This window comes from Bos indicus, chromosome 29 (assembly GCF_029378745.1).
Source record: "Bos indicus isolate NIAB-ARS_2022 breed Sahiwal x Tharparkar chromosome 29, NIAB-ARS_B.indTharparkar_mat_pri_1.0, whole genome shotgun sequence".
NCBI lineage: Eukaryota > Metazoa > Chordata > Mammalia > Artiodactyla > Bovidae > Bos > Bos indicus.
In genome coordinates, this window is record NC_091788.1 from 43,638,782 (window position 1) to 43,662,088 (window position 23,307).

Here is a 23,307-nt window from a genome sequence, read left to right on the forward strand (position 1 = left end):
TGGTCCAGCGCCCTCCCAGCGCCCCAGGGAGGGCTGGATTGGGCTTTTGGGGGAGGAGCCAAGAAACGTGGTCTGGGTGAGGTGGGCTCCAAGGACCACTCCTCCTCTCCTCTCCACTCAGTGCCCGCCAGGTCACAAGTGGTGCCAGGGTGACAGTCCCCCAGGAGAGGGGCGAGGGGCCCAGCACATCAACAAGGCAGCGGAGGGGAGGAGCAGAGAGGTGGGCAGGTGGCTGGGTTCGAGGCCGGGGGCAGTGGGTGGGGTGGTGGTGGGCTGGGGGCTGTTCACCTGCCGGGTGCGTGAAGAGGGTGTGGCAACCCCTGGTGGTGAGCTGGGCAGTGCTGGGTACAGAGCTGGGGACCGGGCGGTGCAGGTCGAGGCTGGGGCACTGCAGGTACACAGGAGGGGCTGGCGGTGGGCAGTTTATTCCACGTCATGCAGACACTGACCCACACGCTCAAGGAGCTTAAAAATACATTGAGCCACACGGTGTTCGTGCCCCCATCTCCCGCTGAGACACAGAAAGACACTTGGCTGAGTGGGTCCGGGTCCGAGAGCCTCCATTCTGGAACAAGGCAGCGGTGTGGGCCCAGGTGGTGGTGGGGGCGTGGTGTCCTTTCTCCCGGGAGGAAAAGTGCAGAGACAGGGCCGAGGCCCCAGGCAGGGAAGGTCCACTCTCACAGCGGTTGGCAGCGGGTGGGCCTGTCAGGGTCCTTCCTGGTCCGTTTCTGAAGGCCTGGCCCATCCAGCGGGGGGCCGCAGCGCTCCGGAAGTGCCCCTGGGATGGCCGGGCGAGGTGGGGTCCCGGGGCCCGCGCTCAGTCCCGGGCCTCGTCCAGACGCCACTTCAGAGCGTGGTCCTTGTGCGCGTCGGGGAGGATCTGGTTGCGCATCCCTCCCAGCAGGTTGGACGTGGCCTCGGTGGCCAGGATGAGGGGCTTCACCACGGTTGGGGGCAGCTGGCGGATCACGCCCCCCACGGCGCCGGTCAGCCCCTTCTGTTCGTGGCCCCGAGACGCCACCTCGCAGATGGTCTGAGCTGTGTCCAGGATGCCCTGTGGAGGCCGGCGGTCAGTGCGGGAGTCCGTGGAGGGGGTGTGGGTGTGGACGTGGGATGACTGGAAGCGGGGCTGGGCCTCCTTACCTCGCGAACTGTGTCGTAGGCCTTGGCCACGCCCTCCCGGAGGTCAGCCGGCTGCTGGCCCTTCCGCAGCCTCCGCACGGAGCGCTTGTCCTGCAGGGAGCGCGAGATGGGCGCCGCTGGGGACAGGATGTCATACACGGTCTCAGCTGTGGCCTGGGGGCGTGGGGGACAGCAGATGAGGAGACAGGACCAGGAGGGAGCCCACTACCCCCCCACAATCCCTGCCTCCCCCACAGCCACACTGTACTGTACTGCTCCTGGAGTCCTGCCAAGCTCCCAGCCCCCACGTCAGGGGGCTTTCAGGTGACCTCATGCCCCGAGGGGACTCCCCGAACGTCCTCTGGACCCACACCCCTCCTCCTGCCTGTCTGGTGGCGCCACAGATGCAGCCCAAACCCAGTGCCTTGCCCTCCCCAGCTGCTCCTCGTGAGCCCCAGGGGCGGCCCTGACAGAGACCTGGGTTCCCCTCTGCCACCCCCAGCGTCGTTCCCCTCACCCGGCCTCCTCACCTGGCCGGGCCACACCCCAGCTCACTGCCCTGGGAGGGCCTCAGATACCCGCTTATCCCTCCAGCCTCCTCTCAAGAGATCCTGCCTGCCCCTCCCCAACTGCCCCGAGGATTTGCACGCTCCCCGCTCACTTCTGAGTATGGATGCACCTGTCCATCCGGCTCCCTCTACTCCAGAACCCAGGGCACTCATCTGCAACTGCTCGCAGGGTAACCCCCGGGCTTCCCGCCGGGCCTGGTGAAGCACCAGGGTCAATCTCTGGTTCATTCAAGAGAACCAGCCCCTTCCCCACCTGTCAGGACAGTGCCACGAATGGATGGACACCTGCTGCTGCTGCTAAGTCGCTTCAGTCGTGTCCGACTCTGTGTGACCTCATAGAGGGCAGCCCACCAGGCTCCCCCGTCCCTGGGATTCTCCAGGCAAGAACACTGGAGTGGGTTGCCACTTCCTTCTCCAATGCATGAAAGTGAAAAGTGAAAGTGAAGTCGCTCAGTTGTGTCCAACTCTTTTCGACCCTATGGACCGCAGCCCACCAGGCTCCTCCATCCACGGGATTTTCCAGGCAAGAGTACTGGAGTGGGGTGCCATTGTCGTCTCCGAATGGACACCTAGTGGGCTCTAAAGCTGGGGGCCTGACACTCCCACACAGGAGCCACGGGGGCTCCAGGCCGGTCACTTGGCCTCTTGTCTCTGTGACTCTTCCTCCTAAGATCTCAAACGTCCAGACTGCCCACGCTCGGTAGAGCTGAGGAGGGAACTGGGCACCGTGGAGCAGAGCCTCCCCGCCCTGGACGCTGGGGGTCTGCTCACCTGGATAGCTTGCACCAGCCGGTTGCTGAGTTCCAAGGCGGCCGAGGCTGTGGACGAGCCGAAGGAGGCAGCGCCGCGCTGCAGCCCCCGCATGAGGCGGCCGTCCTTCCTGTACTGCTCGATGGGCAGCCACAGCAGGTCCCGGAACCCTTGGACTGTGGGGAGGGGGTGGTCAGAGATGCCCGAGGCTGCCCCCACCTACCCTGCTGCGGGAACTCGTCCACTTAACTCCCCAGAGCAGCTTCTAGGCTGCCCGAGTATGGCAGTTTCCAGAGCGCCCAAAGTCAGATACTCACAGAGCTGGACGACTGAGTGCATGGGGCCCACACCCCCCAGCAAGCCCGGCAGCTGGTTCTTGCGGATGTCCTGCAGCCACTCATTGAGCGCGTAGCCCAGCACCTTGTCCACACCCAGGAGCCTGGAACAGGGCGGGGAGAGGAGGGTGGGGCGGGCAGAGCCCCTCACTGAGGGGTCACAGGGCCAGAGGGACCCAAGGCACCCCAACACACCCTGCAGTTCCACCCGGCCCGGTATGGAGGGACTGACTGAGCCCATTTCACAGAGGACAAAACTGAGGTGCCAGAAGGGTGAGGTCTTGGCCAAGGCCCGAGTCAGGAACAGACAGAGGGCCCTGCGAAAGGCCTGCAGGCTCACCCATGCCGGCAGCAGAGCCGCTTTAGCTTCAGCTCTGAACAGTTGAGCTGGGCCAGGCCGATGAGGAGACCTGCGAAAGTGCCCTGCAGAGGGGAGAGGAGCTGGAGTTTACACCCTGGGGCCCAGGGACCGGCCCAGCCCCCCGGAGCCACTAGAGGCTGACAGCGGCCGGTACTGCCTGGCCCCCCTGGCCTCCCAAGGCCACGGCAGGACTGGGACCTGACAGCCCACTCACCACCTGGTCCATGGTGACGTGCTTGCCATGGTAATCCAGCCAAATGGGTACTTCAGACGTGAAGCGGAACTCCCTGGGTGGGGAGTGGGGAGAGAGTCCCGAGGTCACTGGCCTGGCCCCCTGAGGCCTGGCCCAGGGTCCCCAGCCCAACGCCCTACCTGAAGTAGATGGGCTGCTGCTCGGTGGGGGAGGTGCCGAGCCTACCGCCTGCGGCCTCCTGGGAGCTGGTGGTCTCCACACCCTCCGGCTGCCCTTCCTGGGGGCCGCTGGGCGGGACCGGGGTCTCAGGGCGAGCTGGAGGGGAGATGGCGGGGACAGACTGGGGGTGGGCCCAGGCATGGTGGTGAGGCGGGGACCCTCCCCTCGCCAGCCCAGTTGCTCACCTTCAGCGGAGGTCTCTGCTGGGACCATGGGGTTGATGCTGGCCGCCAGGGTGGTGAAGAAGTCCCTGAGGAAGAGCAGGGCGTCCTGCGGGGAGTGAGGGGGTCAGACTCAGAGGCCAGTGGGGCAGCAGGCTCGGCTCAGGCTCCATCCCCACGTGGCCCGCTCACCTGATCCACGTTGAGCCGCAGGGGCAGCAGCGAGACGCGGAGGCAGCACTCGGGGCCCCCCAGGTTGGTCACGGGGGCCACGTGCAGTGCTTTGACCTTGAGCTGAAGGCAGGAGGTGAGCTCTGGGACCCGCTGCGCCTCAGGCCCCCAGCCGCCCACCGCTCACCCAGCGGGTCCTGCAGAGGCCGCTCCCTCAGCGAAGCCCGCCTGTGCTCCCACCCTCCCGGATGTGTGTGAGCGCGCGCATGCGTACGCGAGCGTGCCTGCGGGCTCGTGTATGGCCGTGTGCGGCCCGCGGGGCCCGTACCATGTTGGAGTGGGTGCGCCGCGGCATGCGCTCGCTCGTGTGGAGATACAGGAACTTGTTGATCTGGGAGGAAGCCAGCCGGTCGCGCACCTCCAGCTCCTGCACGATGAACACCTGGCGGGACAGCGGCTGCTCCTCCAGCTCCCGGCCAGGGGCGACGGGGCCTGGCTCCGCTGGGTATGCCTCGTGCTGGAAGCTCACCTGCGGGGCGCACGGCGGCCTGAGCGGGCCACTCCCTGCACTCTCCGCCCCACGTGGCTGTCCTGCCGGCACCGCATGCTCCGCACAGCCTCTGGTGAACCCGCAGGCCCGTTCTCACAGACCTCCCGTCCCCCGAGTGGCACCGGCGCCCCGTCACTCTCGAGGGCAGACCTGGTGCGGTCCTCCCGGCATCTCTCCATCGCCATGGCTGTCAGTCCTGCCTCCTCTACAATCCCTCCAGTCCCTCCACACTGTCACCGCCGCAGCTGCCCCTGGCCCGGGGCTGCCGTTCCCCCTCCCCTGAACACCCCCTGCTCACCCCCTCAAGCCCCTTCTCCTTCCACCCAGAGGGACCTTCGTGAAGTGTTCGCCTGCCCACCCCACGCCTGCAGACTCCTCCCCGTGGCCTTGCTAGGCCTTGCTCTCCCTCCAAGCCCCTCCTCGGCCCTTGCCCTTGATGTGGGGCACCCTGGCCTCTCTGCCCTTGACAGGTCAAAGCCTCCCTCAGCCACAGGCCCTTGCCGGGCCTTCTCTCCCCATCACTCGGCACTGTCACCAGCTCCCTGGCCCATGTGCAGTCTGCGGAGCACTCACCACCCCCCTGAAGCACTTCCGCCCGAGTTCTCTCAGCACCAGCGCCCTTGTGAGCTCGGGGAGTGGGTCTGTGTGGGCTCGCTCTCAGTGAGTGGCCCTTGACCTGCACCATTTCTCAGGCCAGCCTGGCCCGCTCTCTCCCTCATGGACACTCAGTCCAGCAGCCCACCCTGTGGTTCTTTCCGCTGTCCCTCTGGTAAAACCCAGAACCGCCCGTGGTCCTCAGGCCCTGTGCAGCCTGCCCGGGGTCGGAGCTCCGGCCTCCTCGTCTCCTACCGCTCCCCGCCCTTCTCAGCGGCAGTCTCGCCGGCCTCCTTGCTGGTCCCAGAACATGCAAGGGATGCTCCTGGCTTGTAGCCCTCGCGCTGTGCCCTCTGCCTGAAAACCTCCTCCTGGCTCACTTCCTCACACCTTTGTGCAAAACGGCACATTTCCACGAGCACCTTCCAGCCCTCCCCAGTGCTCCCTGAGCCCTCTCTCTGTTCACATTCCCCAAGCACTTATCACATTTGAGTATATGTATATCTAGTCTTCGGAGGCGGGCATGGCAACCCACTCCAGTATTGTCGCCTGGAGGATCCCATGGACAGAGGAGCCTGTCCACAGAGCTGGACACGACTGAAGTGACTTAGCACACGCACACGTGTAGTCTTATCAGGCTCCCTCTACTATGACACAAGGGACAGGAAGGCAGGTTTCTGTCTGCTTTGCTCATCGCTGCATCCAGCACTTAGAACAGCATAGCAGCAGCTGACTGAGTGCACGACCCGCGGGTTCCGTGGAGTGAAGCGCTAGCTGGGCAGCCGGGAGGGAAGGGTCTGTTCTGGTCCCCCACCCAGTCTGCCTTCTATGCCCGAGCCCCCAGCTCACCTTGCTGACCCCGGTCCCCACCCCCACCTTCTGCACCCAAGCTCCTGGCTCACCTTGCTGATCCCGGTCCCCGCCCAGCCCACCTTCTGCATCCGAGCCCCCACTCACCTTGCTGACCCTGGTCCCCATCCCTGCTTCCTCTGCCCAAGCCCCCCGCTCACCTTGCTAAGCTGAATCTCCATAAGGACGTGGTGCTGCCTCCCACTGCCCCCCTGTGCACGCCAGGAGTTCTGGGGCCGGTTGGGGCCGGAGCTGCGAGAAGGGGAACTCCGGGGGCCTGAGAGGCTGACCCTTGCCCTGGGCAGAGGAACAAGGGACGAGTTGACTCAAAGGGAACCCCCTTCCCACGTTCCCTCCGGTCAGAGTCGGGGCCAGAGACCCTCCCCCTGGGAAGTTGGCGGGGCATGGGGAAGAGGAAGCCTTAAGGCCAGAAGATGAGGCTTGGGTTCAAGGTCTCCAGCTGCCGAAGGTCAGAACTGGACCCCAGCCCGGGCCCCATCTCCTGGGGGCCCCACTGCCACCCGCACCCGCTCCTTCTCACCTGTGGCCAGGGTGGGGGCCAAAGTCTCGGCCGCCATAGAGGTGCCAGACGAGGGAGACCTCACGCAGCACCACTCGACTGCTGGGCACGGGGAAGTGGGCAGGTGCCCGCAGCAGGTCCGTGCTGCCCAGTGGCTGCGCAAAGTGCCCGTCCTGCACTACGATGGGGCCTGGGTGCAGCTGCGTCACCACGGGCTCCCCGTCGGCGGGCTGCAGGGGGGACGCCACGTGAGCACAGCAGCTCCCCCGGTCCAGGCCGCTTGTTTCCCCCATCCTCACACCCCTCTCCCCTATTTCACATAAGGGGAGTCTCACGGACCGTGACCTGGAGGGGCCTGAGTGCCCCGTGCTCCTGCCAGCCCTGCCTCCCTGAACTAAGGTCTTGCTTGCGTGTGACAGGGAGCTTGGGCATTCCCAATGGCACCGGGCGGCCGGGAGGCCAGCACCCTCACAGCGAATGGTGCTCCTCCCCCTCCTGCTATCTGCCCTGCTCCTCTCCCTCCCGACCCTCAATGTCCCCACCCCTCTGCCCCAGACTCCATGCCTTGTCACTCCTCTGGACCTTTGTCAACTTCTTCCAAGCCCACAGTGAGGGTTGCCTCCCCAGGGAGCCCTTCTCAGCCCTACCTGTGGTTCCAACCCGCATCCTGGCAGGTGACCACCTCCTGCCTCTCCCACAGTGGGAGTTCTAGGAGGCCCCAAACTGAGCACCCTCTTCCTGGCCCTGCTCAGCCTGCCCACCACACACCAGGATGCCCAGGCCAGGAGCGTCCAGGATGCAGAACTCATCGCTGTCCAAAGTGTCTCCATCCCCCTCATCTTCCTTTTCAGCTTCTTTGGCCCCAGAGCGGGACCCCAAGCTGCCAGTGGGGGCCCCAGCAGCGGGTGAGGGGGGTTGAGCCCCACTCCGTTCTCCGGGGAACAGGTAGACCGACACTGGAGAGGCCTGGAAGAAGGGGCTGCCTGTGGTGGAGAGAGGGGCCGGTTGAGGGCTGCCTGGTGTGGGTGCTGACTGTGTCTGCTGAGCCCACTGCACCCTGACCCCACCTGAGGCCTGCGCCAGCTCCCGCAGGCTGCGCTCGGTGTCCAGGAGGGCGTCCGTCAGGTCCCGCTGGTTGATGAGGGCCGTCTCCACCGGTGGGCACGAGGGCAGGGAGGCGGGGCTTTCTGAGAGCTGGGCCGGGCGGAGGGGCACTGGTGAGCTCGAGTTAGGAGGGAGGGGTGGGCCCCAGGGCCCTGGTGGGGGCCGCAGCAGGGGACAGGCCTGGGCGGAGCTCCGGGAACGGTGGGGCCAGGCCTCACCTGCACCTTCTGGCCGGCGATCTCCGTGGGGCTGGGCGGCCGGGGTGGGGGGTGCAGGTCCCCCGCGCTCGTCAGGTACTGCAGCAGGTTGATCAGCAGGGCACAGGAGTCAGCGCAGCTGTGCACGTGCATCGCATTGTTGGAGCAGCGCAGCTCGAACAGCGGCTGGCTCTGTGGGGCAGGGCCGGGCGGGGGTCAGCCCTGGGGTGGTCAGTCAACAACCCACTGAACATGGGCACACTCAGCCTGAGGGAAAAGGGGCTTCGCCCAGGGCTGTCCGAGGAGGCACGGGGGCTCTTCAGTGCCTCCAGGCTCCCGAGTCCTGCACCACAGCCCGGTGAGCTGGGGCCTGTGGTGGGGGTTTAGTTGCTCAGTTGTGTCCGACTCTTGGCGATCCCATGGACTGTAGTCCACCAGGCTCCTCTGTCGAAGGGGCTTTCCAGGCAAGAATACTGGAGTGGGTTGCCATTTCCTTCTCCAGGGGATTGTCCCCACCCAGGGATTGAACCTGGCTCTCCTGCACTGCAGGCGGATTCTTTACCAACTGAGCCCCAGGCCTAGTGACTGTCTTTTGCAGACAGGGAAATCAGGCCCCCACGGGCTGTCTCCGCAGGTCCTGCTCTTTCTGGGCCACAGCTGCCTTGTGCTGGCAGGGTTCCTACGGAGGGATGTCTGCCGAGGGCCGGACCCTTCCCAGGAGGGTGGCAACCACAGGGGAGGGCTGCCAGGGACTGCGAGCTGAGCCCAGGCCCCGGGGGCAGAAGCAAAAGAGACAGCAGGTGGGGGACAGTGACGCCCTGAGGCTCCCTTGCCCAGATACCTGCTCTGGCTCGGGGACCCTGGTAGGCCCTGGGCGCAGCCACACTCACCAGTCTGTCATCGGTGTTCCCCTTCCAGGTTTTTATCACGAGTTCCAGGAGGTCAACATCCAAGACGCAGACGTAATCTGAGGCAGAAGGCAGAAGAGGGCCCTGTTGCCTCCTCCTACCCAGCCCCGGCCCTGGTGGGAGAGTCTAGGGTTTGAGTGGGTGCCACCCTGGTGTGCGTGCGTGTGTCTGTGGGCGCTGAGAACCTGGCTGGCGGCTGGGGGAGGACGTCTGGCCGCTCTGGGGGTGGCCAGGGCCACAGTCCCTCAGAGGGGAGGGAGCCCAGTCTAGGCCCTGCCCACCTCGCCGCAGATCCAGGGTCTCCATCTCACACTTGTCGGACAGGTACAAGGCGGAGTCGTCGAGGATGAACCTGGCGGGGAACAGGGCTGAGAAGGGCCGGGAGCCGCTGCAGGGCCACAGCTCCTAAGAAGGTGGGGCTCACAGAGACAGGCAGAGGGGGCCCTGACAGGGTGTCCCAAGCTGACAAGAAACTAGTGCCAGCCCTTCTCTGGCCTTGGTGTTCTTGTCTGTACAATGGGGAGACCACAGGCCCAGCCAGCAGGCACTCGGGGACACTGGGCAGCATTTCTCTTTCTGCATATCTGTCCAGCTCGTCCATCTCACCTGGAACTCATAGCAGCCCTGGGAGGGAAATGTCCTGCTTTTCCCCTACTGCTTTTAAATATGTAAGAATAAAGCTAATCTCAGATTCTGAGAATAGAACCTTGGCCCTCCCAATCTGTGGGTTCTGCTTCTGAGGATTCAACCAACTGCGGATCAAAAATATTTTTTAAAAAATCCATTCTTGGTCAGAGAACCAAAACAAACAAACCAACAAAAATCTAGAAAGTTCCAAAAAGCAAAACTTGTATTTGTTGCATGCTAGCAACTACTTTCACTTTCCACTTTCATGCACTGGAGAAGGAAATGGCAGCCCACTCCAGTGTTCTTCCTGGAGAATCCCAGGGACGGGGGAGCCTGGTGGGCTGCAGTCCATGGGGTTGCACAGAGTCGGACACAACCGGAGCGACTTAGCAGCAGCAGCATTGACTACTTATGTAGCATTTACACTGTGTTGGGTGTTAAAAGTAATCTAGAGATGACTTAAAGAATATGGGAGGATGTACATGGGATACATGCAAATGTTGCACCCTTTTATATAAATGACTTCAGCCCTGAATTTTGGTGTCACGAGAGGTCCTGGAAGCAATCCCCTGCAGATACTGAGGGATAGCTATCCATCTCCTTCCAGTCTTTTCTGTGAAGACACGGAGACGTATACAAACACACCCCCAAGAATCTTTAAAAATATATGTATGTATGGCTTTATATCTTATTTTTTTCAGTAAATATTATTTGATGGCGTTTTTCAATGTTACTCTTAAATTTGACTTTAATGGTTGGGTAGGCCGTCTTTGGGTCAGGAAAATCCACTGGTGGTGGGCATGGCAACCCAATCCAGTGTTTTTGCCTGGAGAATCCCATGGACAGAGGAGCCGGACGGGCCACAGTCCATGGGGTCGCAAAGAGTTGGACACGAATGAAGTGACTGAGCACAAGGCCACGTTTGCTGACTGAGGTCGTAATCTGAGGTCATATAAACTGCTTACAAGTTTTAACTATTTTAAATTATACTATGGAGGCTTTATATTTTACCCTTCTTATCCTTTCTTTTATCCTGAGGACGACCTCCAGAAGTGAGATTATCAGGCAAGAGCTCAAACGCTCTGCCTCAGAGGTCTGACTGCCTCTAGGTAGGGGAAACCTCCTTGACTTCCTCAGAGAGGGATCACTCAGATGCACAGAAAGGCCTGAGGCCTGAGGACACACAGCAGGCATGTGGGACCCTGGGGAAGGGGTAGCTACAGCCGACTTGGGGTGGGATGGATGGGGAGCTTGGGTAGGAGGGGTTGCATACCTGAGCAGGAAGGTAGAGGTGTCCATGACGATGTTGCTGGAGAGGGTGAAGGTCTCAGCAGTGACAAGGACACGTACGGGGAGGTAGAGGGGCCTGGGAGGGAAGGGGTCACATTTGGGCTGGGGCAGGTTCCTTGCCCATGAGAGCCTGGCCCCAGCCCCAGGCCCCCAGGTCCCTGAGCCTGGGTACCTGTAGTCCACGGCACAGGAGAACAGGTGGACGTGTAGGATGGTGATGACCGTTGGAGGCAGGTAGCCCAGCACTGGGTCATCCAGGACATCTAAGAACTCCAATAGCTTTGGTGGCCAGAGGAGAGGTATGTGAGGGTGAGGGAGCTTCTTTCTTCCCAACCCCCCGCCCCAGCCCAGCCCCCTATGTGCTGCCCACCAGCTGTCCACCGCAGCCTGGCCCAGGGGCTCCACCCATGAGCCATCTCCAGTCCAAGGGCAGCTCTGGCGCAGCCTCTGCCCCTCGCACCTGCCTCACCCAGGCCTGGAGACCTGCCCGCTGCACCCTCTTGGCTCACCTGGGAGTGCCAGCTCTGCTCCGGCAGGGCCATGCGGTGGCGCAAGGTGGCCCTGTGCAGCCGCAGGGTCACCAGGAACTCCTGGGGGGCAGGGCAGAGTCAGCACAGGAGCCCCATGGACCTGGGAGGCAGAGCCCTGACCAAACAGGTGGGCCGGAAGCAGGCGGGCCTGTACCTTGACGTTCCTCTGGGGGTCCAGCTGGATGCGCACCGCGGTGGACAGCATGTGGGGGCCCCGGCCCTGGCCTCTGCGGCCTGAGGCTCCTTGCTCAGTTACCCCATCCTCCGATGGGTAGATGGTCCGGGCCAGCTGAGCCGGGGGAGCAAAGGCGGGCAGCTCCAGGCGACCGGGCAGTGGGTAGTCATCCATGGCCGCTGGGGAGGTATCTGGTGAGCTCCCCTGCCCAGTTGGGCACTCTACCCAGGGCACACATCCCTCCCGAGAGACTATCCGTGACCATGGACCCCTGGGACCCATGGCAACTGGCCCCCAGCCCTCACACCTCGGTGGTAGAGTGCTGCCTTCTCCGCTTCCAGGCAGAAGTAGCCAAGTCCCGGCTGGCCTCGGTACTGAGAGACGCTGAAGATGGTTCCTTGTTCCACGTCCAGCACCAGCTCGCCATGGGTGCCCTCCAGCCGCTTCCCACACTCGTCCTGCAGACAGAGCGTGCAGCCTGGCCTCAGAGGCTTTACTCGGCAGCCCCCACGCCCTCGGGGTCAGGGGGCCTCCAGAGCCCTGGTCTGACTAGGATTGGCTCTGGCTGCTCTCCAGACTGCTACAGATCTGGGGCAGCACCCAGAGGAGAAGGGTCACCCTCCCTGTCTACCTCCAAGCATCGGATGGTGCCTGCTCGGACCCCGAGCCTTACCTAACCCTAACCCTGAGTGCCTTACACATGGCAGGTGCTAGTAAGTGGCTGACGGGGCGTGATGGGATGGGTGGGGTGGCATGGGTGGGTCAGGGGAGCAGGTGGGTGCTAATGGCTGGGCAGGCCACACTCGGACCCAAGTAGGGCTTCTGTTTCGCACATTCCCAACTTGGAGCAGCTCACACAGGTCTGGTTTTCCTGCCGGTGGGGGCTCTGGAGTCGGGGGTCCCTGCCCCTGGGCTGTCGTCACCTCCTCTATGCCTCACCTTGGTCTCACAGTGGGCGGTGATCCGGCCCTTCAGCACCGTCACCAATGCAGAGAAGGTACTCTGGGAGCGAGGGCTCCGGGACTCACGGGCAAGGGGCCGGGGGGCACCTGATGCCCCCACTGAGAAATGGGTGTCCTCGTCGTCCGAGTCCGAGTCTAGGATGAGATCAAGGAGCTGAGTGGCAGGGAGACCCGGAGGTGGGGGAAGGGTCTGCCCCGGCGCCCGGGACGCCACCAGAGCACCCTGCCTACCCAGCTTGAAGGCAGACTTGCACATCTTGAAGCTGTCTTGCCAGAAGCCCGATGCATCTGGGCAGCCGGCGGGGGGCGTGGCGGGGGCGGGGGCGGGAAGCAGGTCTGCGGGCTCCCACATGAGCAGGTCATTGTTGATCCTGGGAGGACGGTGGGACACGGCGGTGAGGGGGGTCCGGCCCAGGCCCTGGCCACCCCGCCCCGCCCACACCATCACCTGTTGTAGAGGCTCTCGTAGGCCTCCTTGCTGGGCAGGAAGATATGGGCAGCGGGCAGGATCACTTCTAGGCTACAGCGGGACAGCGCCAGGGCCCGGGTCTGAAAGGTTCTCATCTCCTCAGGGTCTCCAGGGATCACCATCTTGAGGGGGAGGGGCGCGAGTGGGGAGAGCAGGGAAGGGGATGCGAGAGAGGTCAGGGCCTGCTGCCGGACTCAGAATCTGCTTCCTGAACTCCAACCATCATTCACATGAGCCTCCTCTGCTGGGATGTATGACAGCCGTCTTGTCTGGTCTGAAGGACTGACTGCATGTGAAACCTGCTCCAAGGGGCCTCATTTATGTTACCTCCTCTATCCTCATGGCAGGCCCTATGGGAGGGGTCATTACACCCACTCTCCAGAAGGAGAAGCTCATCTGTTGTTCACTTTCTAGGAAGTTGGACAATCCCGAGATGACACAGCCACGGAGGGGCAGAGCCTGGATTTGAACCTAAACCGTTTGGACCAGAGGCCAGGTGCTTAACTGCCTCTCACTCGACCCTCAGCACCTTCAGAGAATAGGATCCCGAGGCCCAAGTGTCCACTGCTGAGAAATGGCTGATGGGACGGGGTCATAACCGTCCCCATCAAGGCCCGTGGCCCAGGGCACTGCCCTCGCCACGGCCCCCACTCTCGGGCCCCACAAGCTGTGGTGTTTCTGATTCTTCACTGACCAGAGACAATGGAAGACATGAAATTCTCACTGGTGCTGAGTCACATGTTATCTGGCCCTGCAGGTGGTCTTATCCCCCTGGCCCACAGCCACTAAGTGGCTCCCAAGAGACTCAGAAGGCCTGGACCTCACCTCTTCCGTCTCGTACATGGTCCTTTTGGAGGAGAAGGGCGAGGGCTCGGGCTCCCGAAGGTCGCACAGGTTCTCAGCCGACAGCTCCAGATCCTCTCCCTTCTCCGAGGCCACTTCCCACGGTGCGTTGAGCTGGGGGTTCAGGGTCACCACTACCCTGCCAGGGCACAGGCCTGTCACTGGCCTGCAGGGCCTCCCGCTGCCCTTGGTAGCAAAGCCCTCCTCTCCTGTCTGCTCCTTCCAGAGCCCTGACTTACTGGGGCAGGAAGTACTTGTGCCCAGGGCTCTTGGGATCCAGAGCTTTGGAGACCCGCAGGCAGGGGATGGGCGGCTTCTCTCCATCTTCATAGGTGACTGGAGGGGATAGGGAGGGGTGGGGGTCGTCACTGCCACCTTTCCCCATCTCTTCCTCAACACCAGGTGGGTCAGTGGGGGCCTGGAGCCCTGCCCACGACAACTGTGTTTTATTGTTTACGGACCTGTGCCCTCCCTTGCACCCACAGTCTGCAACGGCCCTGGGATAAACAGTCCACTCTGCCCACTGCGCAGAGAAGCCCGGGGAACGGGCAGTGAGGGCGCCTCACTAAGCAGATGAGGCCTGGACCCCACTCATGACCCAGCCCCTTCTGGGGCCCCAAGCCCACCTCTCCCAGAGGCCTCAGCCCCCTGCCCAAGGGGTTGTCTCCTGGGGCAGTCTTACCATGCAGGTCAGAGCAGGTAAGTTCCAGGCGGGTGGGGGCTGGGGGACCAGGCCCACTGCTCAACTCTGACCGGAACTGGGGCTCAGTCAGCTCCAGTCTCAGCTGCTCAGCTCGCACGGCCCGGCCCGCCCAGGGGTCCCGCTCAGGTCGCAGGTCAGCGATAGGGAAGCGCAGCTGCAGTGTGGCCCGGGGTGCTGAGAGCTGCACCAGCGTGTGCTGCTCGGCTGCTAGTGGGGGCTCTGTCTGCGGGGCGGGGAGAATCAGAGCTGAGGCCACCCCCCACCACCCCAGGAGCGGGAGGATCCTGCCCCGTTCCCCACCCGGGTTGGGCCTCTCACCAGCAGGCCCGCAGGCAGCTCAGGAGGGGGTGTGGTGGCCAGGTGCAGCAGGGCAGCGAGCCGGTCCAGGGCCCCCAGTTCCACATCCGCCTGGAAGTCGGCCAGGTCCAGAGCCAGTTCTGAGTGACAATGGCAGGCAGGTGGGCGCCGGGGCCGGCTCTGAGGGGGAGGGTGCTCAGGTCAGCGAGTGCTGTGTGGCGGGGGATGTGAGGGCAGGATGGGCAGGGGTCCCCTGAGCGAAAACAGGAAGAATACAGAGCCCTCCCAAGTTGTGAGGAGATGAGCTTGGGGAAGGGAGACCCAGGAGGGGAGCAGGGCGTCATGGCCTGCTCGAAGCAGACAACCACGCCGCCCAGAACCTACCACCCACCCCCAGCCCTATGAGCTGGCAGGGCTTTGCCATGAACCAGGAGAGGGGCTGAGAGGATGGCACGCACGTGGCCCAGAGGTATTTCAGGGCTCCGGGGTTGGGGATGTGCTCTGGATGGAGCACAGGGAATGGGGTAGAGGGGGGAGCAGGGAGGCACCAGGGGAGGCTGGTGGGGGCAACACCCACAGCAAACAGCCAAGGGCCCCCAGGCCTGGAGTCGGCCGGGTTACCTTGGGCACCCGGCGCAGGGTCTGCGTGTGGCGCAGGTGGGCGCAGGGCTGAGCCGAGGCCTGGGATCGCAGGCTGTTGGGGAAGCTCAGGATCTGGGCAGGGACGGGGAAGACGGCGGGGTCAGGCTGAGCCCCTGCGCCCACCCTCACCTCCGGGCCCGGCCGCACCACACGCACAGGCTGTCAGCCCTCACCTCTGCGTACTCAGGCTCCAAGGCGCCCCTGGGCCACAGGCACTCCAGCACCTCCAGCTGCCCGAAGTGCACTTCTGTGCTGGTGGCCCGCCGGCCCCTGCTTGTCTGCAGCTCCCAGGACAGCTGCACGGCGGCACCCGTTAGCCTACGGAGAAGAAGCTGGGCGTCAGAAGCGGGGACTTCAGGGGCTCGGGGGTCCCCTCACGTTCAGGCCGCCCTGGGCTTGTACCGGACATGGCTGCAAGGACAGGCCCTCTGGAAGCGCGGTCGCAGACGGTGCAAGTCATGGGAGCCGAAGGACCCATCCACGGTGGCATCAAATTCGGCAAAAAAGTGGGTAGTGAGGTCAGGGGGTCCAGAAGACGGGGCAGATGTCTGAAGCAAGGTCAGGGTCACACCCCCCAAGGTCATCTTCAGCAGCGAGTCTGGGCGCAGGGTGTTCGAGGGGGGCACCGGGGCTGTCCTGCCTGAGAGGACAAAGGCTTCACCAGAGGCTCCCCAGAGCTCGTGGGGACCCCAGGTCAAGTGACAGTCAGACACTTCGGCTCGGGGCTGGGAGAAGCCTCGGCCAAGGTGAGCCCTGACTCCGACCGGGAGCTTGGCCAGGCAGGCGTGACACGAAGCCTCGTTATGTCAGACACTGAGTCCAGGCTCGATTCAACCTGCTCAAGGAAACTGGACAAACTGGAGGTGATAAAGCACTTACCCAGTACCTGACACATATAAACTCTCAAACATACAGCCTGCTGGGGTCAGGTCTTATCCCTCACGAGAAGAGAAACTGAGTCTCCAAGAGTTTAAGTACTTGGGCCAATGTCACTGACTCTACCGCCTGAGCCCCCAGGGAATCCCCCGGTGTCACTGCCTCTGAAATCCAGGCTCTGTCCGTCACTTTGCCACCTCCCCTGAGTGTTCCCCCAGAACCAGGTCACCAAGGGTGGACCCCCAGGCCTCCTGCACGCACGTTAGCAACATGACCCAACACCGCGCCTTCCTCCAGCTCTCCCGGACCTGGGAGGACTCACCGGTAGGGGGGGCTTGAGCAGAGAGCCGGCGGGAGGCTGTGGTACTGTGCACAGAGGAGCCCAGGTCTACGTCGGAGAGCGAGAGCTCGGACACGGCTGAGGCCACACTGCTTGTGAGGCCCGCCATGGAGAAGAAGAGGTCTGTGAGCCAGAGGAAGGGGTCTCAGAGACAGCCGGGCTTGGCCCCCCGAGCCCTGTACCCACACCAGACTCCGTCAATTGCCAGGTCTAGCCCCACACCCACCAGTGCTCTCCAGGTTGACAAGGGGGTTCGAAAGGGGGTCTGGGCTGAGGGGCTCAGTCCCAGTCCCCGCCTGCAGCTGCTGGTTCAGATCCTGTTCAATCAGCCACAGGTCTTCAGCACCGAGCGGGCGGCTCTTGTTCAGCTTGTCCACCAGGCTCTCGGGGTCTGCCGGGGAGGACATAGCCTTGTGTCAGTCCCATCTGCCGGCCCCTTCCCAGCCATCCTCCCCCACCCCCCGGACTACCCAGACACCTCACCTGCAAGGCTCACAGCGCTGAGCAGTTCCTGAAGCTGCTGGAGCTGCCGTGGGGTCAGGAGCAGGTGCAGGGAGCCCAGCTGTCCACACACCTCCAGCTGGGGGAGTAGCGAGCAACCATGGAGCCCACGCCAGCCGCTGCGGCCACCCACCTGCTCTTACCCTGAGGAGGCAGCCTGCCAGCCACCAGGCTGAGCTTGGCCACCAACTAGCTGTGCGACCCTGGCCCCAACTTGACCACTCTGAGCCTCTGTATCCCTGTTTCCCCAGTTGCCTTGAAGGCAATGAGCTCCCCCCTTCCAATGACCTAGCTCTGTCCCAGGGAATACCAGCTCTGCTGAGAAGGACGCTGAAATGTGGTATACTTCCTTGTCCCCAGAGGTCTGGGGACCCACCTTGGGGCCTGGGAAGGCCTCATTCTGCTTCAGTTTCACTGTCAGCTCCAGGCACCCTGAGCAGCTGCCAATCTGCAAAGGTGGCTCTGGGGGTCCTTCCTGGGAGACGAGATATAGGAGAGGAGGGATCGAAAAGATGCAGTCAAGGTGGCAGTAGTGGTAAAGAATCCGCCTGCCGATGCAGGAGACGCAAGAGACGTGGGTTCAATCCCTGGGTCGGGAAGATCCCCTGGAGGAGGAAATGGCCACCTGCTCCAGTATTCTTGCCTGGAAAATTCCATGGACAGAGGAGCCTGGCTGGCTACAGTCTAAGGGACGGCAAAGAGTCGGCCATGACGGAGCGTGCACACGGTCAGAAGGGGTGGAGAAGGGCAGGTGGGTCCAGGGCCAGCAAGGACAGGCATTCGAAGGAGAGAGAGACCGTGAGGACCAGAGTTGGCCCACCTGCTGGGGGAGCTCCTCGAAGTGCAGGCGGACCCCCGCCAGCTGCAGCAGCTTGTGGAGGAAGGCAGGAGGCTGGTGCACATCCACCGGGGGCGCCTGGCTTGGGTCTCGCACCGCCTCATCGCAGTACTCCAGTCTGGGGAGTGGAGGATCAGAGAGTGCCTGGGCCACCATGAGCTGGAGTCCCCCGCCACGCATCATATTCTAGAAGTCTGGGGTCAGTGACATCTGGCCTGCTGAGCTACCACATCGCAGCCAGGCCATCCTGGAACTCCATGGCCAGCCAGCTCTTGCTCCTCAGACCCTCAGCATGTGACCTGATCCTGAGGGCCCAGCACCCTGGCCCTGCACCACCCGGCCTCTGGACACCACTCCAGGCTCCCAGCACAGTCCACCTCCCTCTGCCACGACCACAGCCCAAGCCCACTCAGACTTGCCCTGATACCTCCTAGGAGCCTGGGATGGGGAGGCAGGCAGGGCCAGGGCCATTCAGCAGCCCCTCGCGCCCCTCCCCATTCACACAGCCCACCTGCTCGGCCTGCCCTTACCTCTGCACGTGGGCCTCCACCGCCACGCCACGCTCCCCAGTGCCCGGCGAGTGCTCCACCCTCACGACAGTATCCAAGAAGGTCACCTTGATCCTCCGCAGTACTGAGGGGTGGAGAGGGGGGTCTCAGGTCAGGCAGAGTGGTGAAGACCAGACAGTTTCCCTGTCAGGCAGCAGGGTGCTGCCTGAGGTCCTTGCACTAAGGGCCATGGAAGGGCCTACTCACCAGTCTCGATGGTCTGGGCGAACATCTCCAGTCCTTCCAGGGGCTGCGGTGGCTCAGAGGGCTCAGGCAGCCCGTCCCGCAGGCACTCCTGAGCCAGCTGCATGCTGGTGGTCATGCACGAGGCCCAGCTCTGTGAGTCGCCAGTCCCCGGCCCTGCAGGTAGGAAGAGGGTCTCAGGGCAGGCGGGCCCAGTCAGACCCTGGGTGCCCAGGCCCGCTCCCACTGTCTGCTCCCCTCCCCTCCGCGCCTGAGCTTCACCCGGCTCTGACCTGGGCCCTGGCGGGGTTGCAAGGTGAGCTGGAGGCCTGACACGTGCACAGTGCAGTGGTCGGTGAGCAGGGCAGCCCAGGGCACGGCCACTTCAATGGAGCCCACGAAGCCTTCCACCAGCTCCAGTGGCGACTCCATAGACTCCAGTACCTCATTCACAGACTGGGAGCAAACAGGAGACAAAGCCAGCTCAGGGAACTCCCAAACCCAGCTGTCTCCCTGCTACTGCACTCCTCACCAGGCCGCTCCACCTTGGAGAGCGCTCTTGCTCTCCCATCCCGCCACGTGCTACTTACAAAGTCCTACCTCTGCTCAACTGACCCCTACTCTTGGCTGCCCTGTTACTGTACAGTTCAACACGCCCAGTCTTTCAAACCTGAGGACGGGGGAGCTGAAGGAGGAAGAGGAAGGAGCCAGGCAGAGAGGATGGAAGGGAGGGTTCCAGGCATGGGAACAGCACGTGCAAAGGCCCAGCCGAGACTGCAGCAGCCCACATTCACCTGGACAAGCATGGGGTTTAAGGGGAGTGTCCGGGAAAGGCAGGCAGGGGCTGACCTGAGCTGGAGGGGGACCCCAACTCCACCTGGTGTAGCTGCACCTCTCTCTGAAGCACAAGGCTAGAGCCTCCTGTTACAAATAGAGGGACAGCCCCCTGCACCAGTCTGGAAGCTCCCCGGCGGCAGGAGCCCACCTGCCTTCTCAGTGTGATTCTAGGCACTGTGGTGCCACCCAGAGAGGGCCTCAGTAAACCTCTGTTGGATCCATGAATAAAATACACGGCAGAACCAGAAGGTCCACAGAGATCAAGTGCAAATTCCTTACCCAGAGATCCACAGATGGGGAACCTTGAGGCCTAAACAGAAGGGACTCGCCTAGTCACTCAGTGCATTCTGGAAACTGAGACTGAGACCCAGGTTTTTCTCTTTCTGCTATCGCAGGGTCCCCAGGGACCAGGCTTCTCTGGAGGTCCACAAGGTAGGGGCTGCAGGCCTAGCAGCTTGGAGAAGGGTGGGCATATTGGGAAAGAACTTGCATTCCACCAGGGGTCAACCCCTCCCTGGAGGCCAGGAAGGAAAGTAGCCTAGCTAGGAGTCAATTCACTCCCCAACCAGAGGGCAGGGCAGGTGGGAGTGTAGAAAGACGCAGTCTATAGGTTTGGGCCAGCCTAAGAGGCTGAGGTTAGAGGTCAGAAAAGGTCTTCTGCACAGGGATTCACAGCTAAGAAATGTCACCAACTCTGGGCCTGGGGGTCTCCTATGCTCCACATTTGCTCAGGAAGGCCTGGTCTACCGTAAAGCCCAACTCTTCTCGCCCAGACTATACTGAGGTGAGGCACACTGTCTGCTCCCCTAGAAAACTGAGAAGCCCCTGTCCTCATCGGGGCTTCCCTGATGGCTCATTTAGTAAAGAATCCACCTGTAATTCGGGAGACCCAGGTTCAATGGCACCCACTCCAGTATTCTTGCCTGGGAAATCCCATGGACAGAGCAGCCTGGCAGGCTACGGGGGAGGGGGCGGTTCACGGGGTCTCAAAGAGTAGTATACAGCTTAGCGACTAAACCACCAACTACCACCTGTCCCCTTGCCCACCCCTGTCACTCTGGACTCGAGGGCTGATCCAGTGCCAGCCCTGGTCTTTCGCCTCTACGGGGAGGCGCCTTTGCAACTTCCCAGGTCAGCTGTACCCTGAGTCACAGCTCTTTACCGCCCCCAGCCTCAGGGCTCTGACCCAGACCTCATTCCTCTCTGCTTGCCCAGAATCTCTCTCCTCTCTGCCTCAGGCCAGACCTCTCCACCTTTCCTCCAGGGCTTTCCTCTAGGTGATGCTACATGCTGATGCCCAAGCCCCTCCCCAAACACCCATTTGGTCCATCCCACTCTCCCCAAAGCAGGAAGTAGGCAGCAGAGGCAGTCAAACAAAGTGTTGATCAACAAGGGCGCTGACGCGGTTGTTGACATCCATATCCGGAGATGAACACCACCCACTGAGCCTGGGACGAGGGGTCAGGAGGTCAGGGCACCTTTCCCACAGGTGCCCACAGCAGGGTCCTGGACCCCTTCCAGACTTCCCCAACCAGCTGTATGTCCCAACTCTGCCACTTCCCTGGCCTGGTCCCACCAGAGCCCTCTAGTTCCTGCAATCCCTCCTCACCTTCTCCTTAGCCCCTTGACAACACCCTCAACTCTGGCCCCCAATTTGATACGCTTATCCTGGCATTCTCCAGAGAATTGACATCCGGCTCTCCAGCCTCAGTTTCTCTTCCTGCGAAGAAGAGGCAGGGACCCCTTCCCGTCTAGCTTCTGGCTCTGGACACGACTGGCTGGGGTCCCTCTGACCCCTGGAAAGGGCCGGACGCCCAAGGCCTCTCCACTCCGGTGCCTGGTCCCTTAGGTCGACCCTTTCGCAGGCAGCCTCAGGCCGCTGAGCTCCCCGAGTCTGACCCTTCCCAGGTTCGGATCCTCACCCAGATCTCCAGATGTATATCCCGCAGGGCAACGCTGCCCTTGTACAGATCCAGGCTGAGCTGGTCCAGGCTGAGGTGCTCCTGGAAGAAGTGACCCAAGTAATGGTGCAGCAAGTAGCGGCAAACCCGCTCTTTCACACAGTTCGACCACGGCCACAGCCATCGTGACATCTCGGGGACCGCCGGGCCCGGGCCGCTTCCACTCGCCTCTTGCCAGCGTTCCCCGTCCGGTTGCGCTGTTCACTAGAGCCCCCGGCTCACCCCGCCGCTTCTCTTAGTGCCAGGCCGCACCTCCGGACGCCCGACCACGCCCCCCACGCTCACTGCCATTGGTCACTGCAAAGGGCGAGGCCTACTGATTGGCTGCGGGGGCGGAGCCTTCAGGCGCGAAAAAGGGACTGGGTTCCCAGTATGATATAGAGCTCCAGATACTGATTTACGCTTGCGTATAAATTCTGTGTGGGTGGACCTTTAACCTCTCCTACGGGCTCCGGGAAGGCTGTAGCCTGAGGTGCCAGCCCTTCAAAGGAATGCGCATGTGCCGACTCGTCCAATTGGTACTTGAGGTGGTTGTGGAGGATTTAAAGGGACAGTGTCCCATTAAACTTAGTAAAAGCTTTCTAGAGGACCACTTGGTGTCAGAGACCCAGCACTTATCTCTAGAAACAATTAACTGAAAACATTTGCATTTTGAGCATTACTTTGCTAGCGTGTGAGATGCTTTTGAACTGTGGTGTTGGAGAAGACTCTGGAGGGTCCCTTGGACTGCAAGGAGATAAAACCAGTCAATCCTAAAAGAAATCAGTCCTGAATATTCATTGGAATATTAAAAGAGAAGAAGAACTAAAGCGCCTCTTGATGAAAGTGAAAGAGGAGAGTGAAAAAGTTGGCTTAAAACTCAACATTCAGAAAACTAAGATCATGGCATCTGGTCCCTTCATGGCAAACAAATGGGGAAAAAATGGAAACAGTGGCTGACTTTATTTTGGGGGGCTCCAAAATCACTGCAAATGGTGACTGCAGCCATGAAATTAAAAGACGCTTGCTCCTTGGAAGAAAAGTTATGACCAACCTTGACAGCATATTAAAAAGCAGAGACATTACTTTGCCAACAAAGGTCTGTCTAGTCAAACCTATGGTTTTTCCAGTAGTCATGTATGGATGTGAGAGTTGGACTATAAAGAAAGCTGAGCGCTGAAGAATTGATGCTTTTGAGCTGTGGTGTTCAAGAAGACTCTTGAGAGTCCCTTGAACTGCAAGGAGATCCAACCAGTCCATCCTAAAGGAAATCAGTCCTGAACATTCAGTGGAAGGACTGATGCTGAAGCTGAAACTCCAATACTTTGGCCACCTGATGTGCAGAACTGACTCATTGGAAAAGACCCTGATGCTGGGAAAGATTGAAGGCGGGAGGAGAAGAGGACGACAGAAGATGAGATGATTGAATGGCATCACCGGCTTGATGGACATGTGTTTGAACAAGCTCCGGGAGTTGGTGACGGACAGGGAAGCCTGGTGTGCTGCAGTCCATGGGGTCGCAGAGAGTAGGGTACGACTGAGCAACTGAACTGAAGTGATTTGCATTTTGCAAAACACTTAACCTTTATCTATCTCGTTCAACCCTCACAGCAACCCTCTAATGTAGAGACTATTGTAACCATTTTATAAAAAAGGAAACACATTTATAAAGGTTGCTATGAGCCCATAATGAAGAAGGTCTCACCTGGAATGCTTGAGAGGAGATTAATGCATCTTCCCTTCTCTTTGTACTTGGTCAGGCCTCCAGCCTCTCTCCCTATGAGAATAATAATAAATTTTAATATCTCTAATCCTAAAATCCAATAAAGAATGGATTCTAACCCCCTTGAGCAGGGGTTTATTATTTTGTACAGCCCTTGAACCAAGAATGGTTTTTACATATTAGAATAGTTGGAAATAATCAAAAGAAGAATAAGATTTCATGACCTAAATAGCGTATGAAATTCACATGTGTCCACAAATAAAGTTTTAGTGGAAGATATCTATGCTCATTTGATTATGTACTCTAGGGCTGCTTTCTTTTTAAAAATTTTAACGAATTTGGCTGCGTAGCTGCAACACGTGGGATCCTCCTTGTGTCAT

At 61.3% G+C, this 23,307-nt stretch overlaps 1 protein-coding gene across 2 annotated transcripts; it reads right to left on the bottom strand.

The window, feature by feature from the left end:
• Nucleotides 1-409: 409 nt before the first annotated feature.
• On the bottom strand, nt 410-21,476 carry ATG2A (autophagy related 2A). Of its 2 annotated transcripts, none has more exons than XM_019954987.2 (41): nt 21,187-21,476; nt 18,721-18,883; nt 18,452-18,604; nt 18,227-18,329; nt 17,679-17,814; nt 17,235-17,333; nt 16,841-16,937; nt 16,584-16,748; nt 16,340-16,480; nt 15,544-15,781; nt 15,315-15,459; nt 15,121-15,213; nt 14,521-14,679; nt 14,182-14,425; nt 13,739-13,835; nt 13,482-13,638; nt 12,636-12,778; nt 12,419-12,558; nt 12,165-12,322; nt 11,533-11,683; nt 11,205-11,404; nt 11,030-11,110; nt 10,693-10,799; nt 10,504-10,596; nt 8,885-8,955; nt 8,586-8,662; nt 7,717-7,887; nt 7,462-7,588; nt 7,163-7,377; nt 6,416-6,624; nt 6,036-6,171; nt 4,210-4,410; nt 3,903-4,004; nt 3,735-3,819; nt 3,510-3,645; nt 3,352-3,424; nt 3,117-3,199; nt 2,759-2,880; nt 2,463-2,617; nt 1,144-1,296; nt 410-1,054 (listed from the first exon to the last, which is right to left on the bottom strand). In XM_019954987.2, exons 1-41 carry the CDS (start codon nt 21,355-21,357, stop codon nt 818-820), a joined length of 5,787 nt encoding a protein of 1,928 aa, XP_019810546.2. In that variant the 5' UTR covers nt 21,358-21,476; the 3' UTR covers nt 410-817. The 2 variants fall into 2 exon arrangements, with proteins under 2 accessions (XP_019810546.2, XP_019810545.2); XM_019954986.2 differs by having other exon boundaries at nt 8,885-8,991.
• Between the last annotated feature and the right edge of the window lie 1,831 nt (nt 21,477-23,307).

Coding starts and splice junctions, on each gene's coding strand:
- ATG2A (XM_019954986.2), bottom strand. CDS start 21,357: ATGTCACGATGGCTGTGGCCGTGGTCGAACTGTGTGAAAGAGCGGGTT. Junction 6,625..7,162: donor CTCCTGGCCTGGGCATCCTG/GTGTGTGGTGGG, acceptor TCCCCCCTGCAG/CCCGCCGACGGGGAGCCCGT. Junction 3,820..3,902: donor TGCGGCTCAACGTGGATCAG/GTGAGCGGGCCA, acceptor CACTCCCCGCAG/GACGCCCTGCTCTTCCTCAG.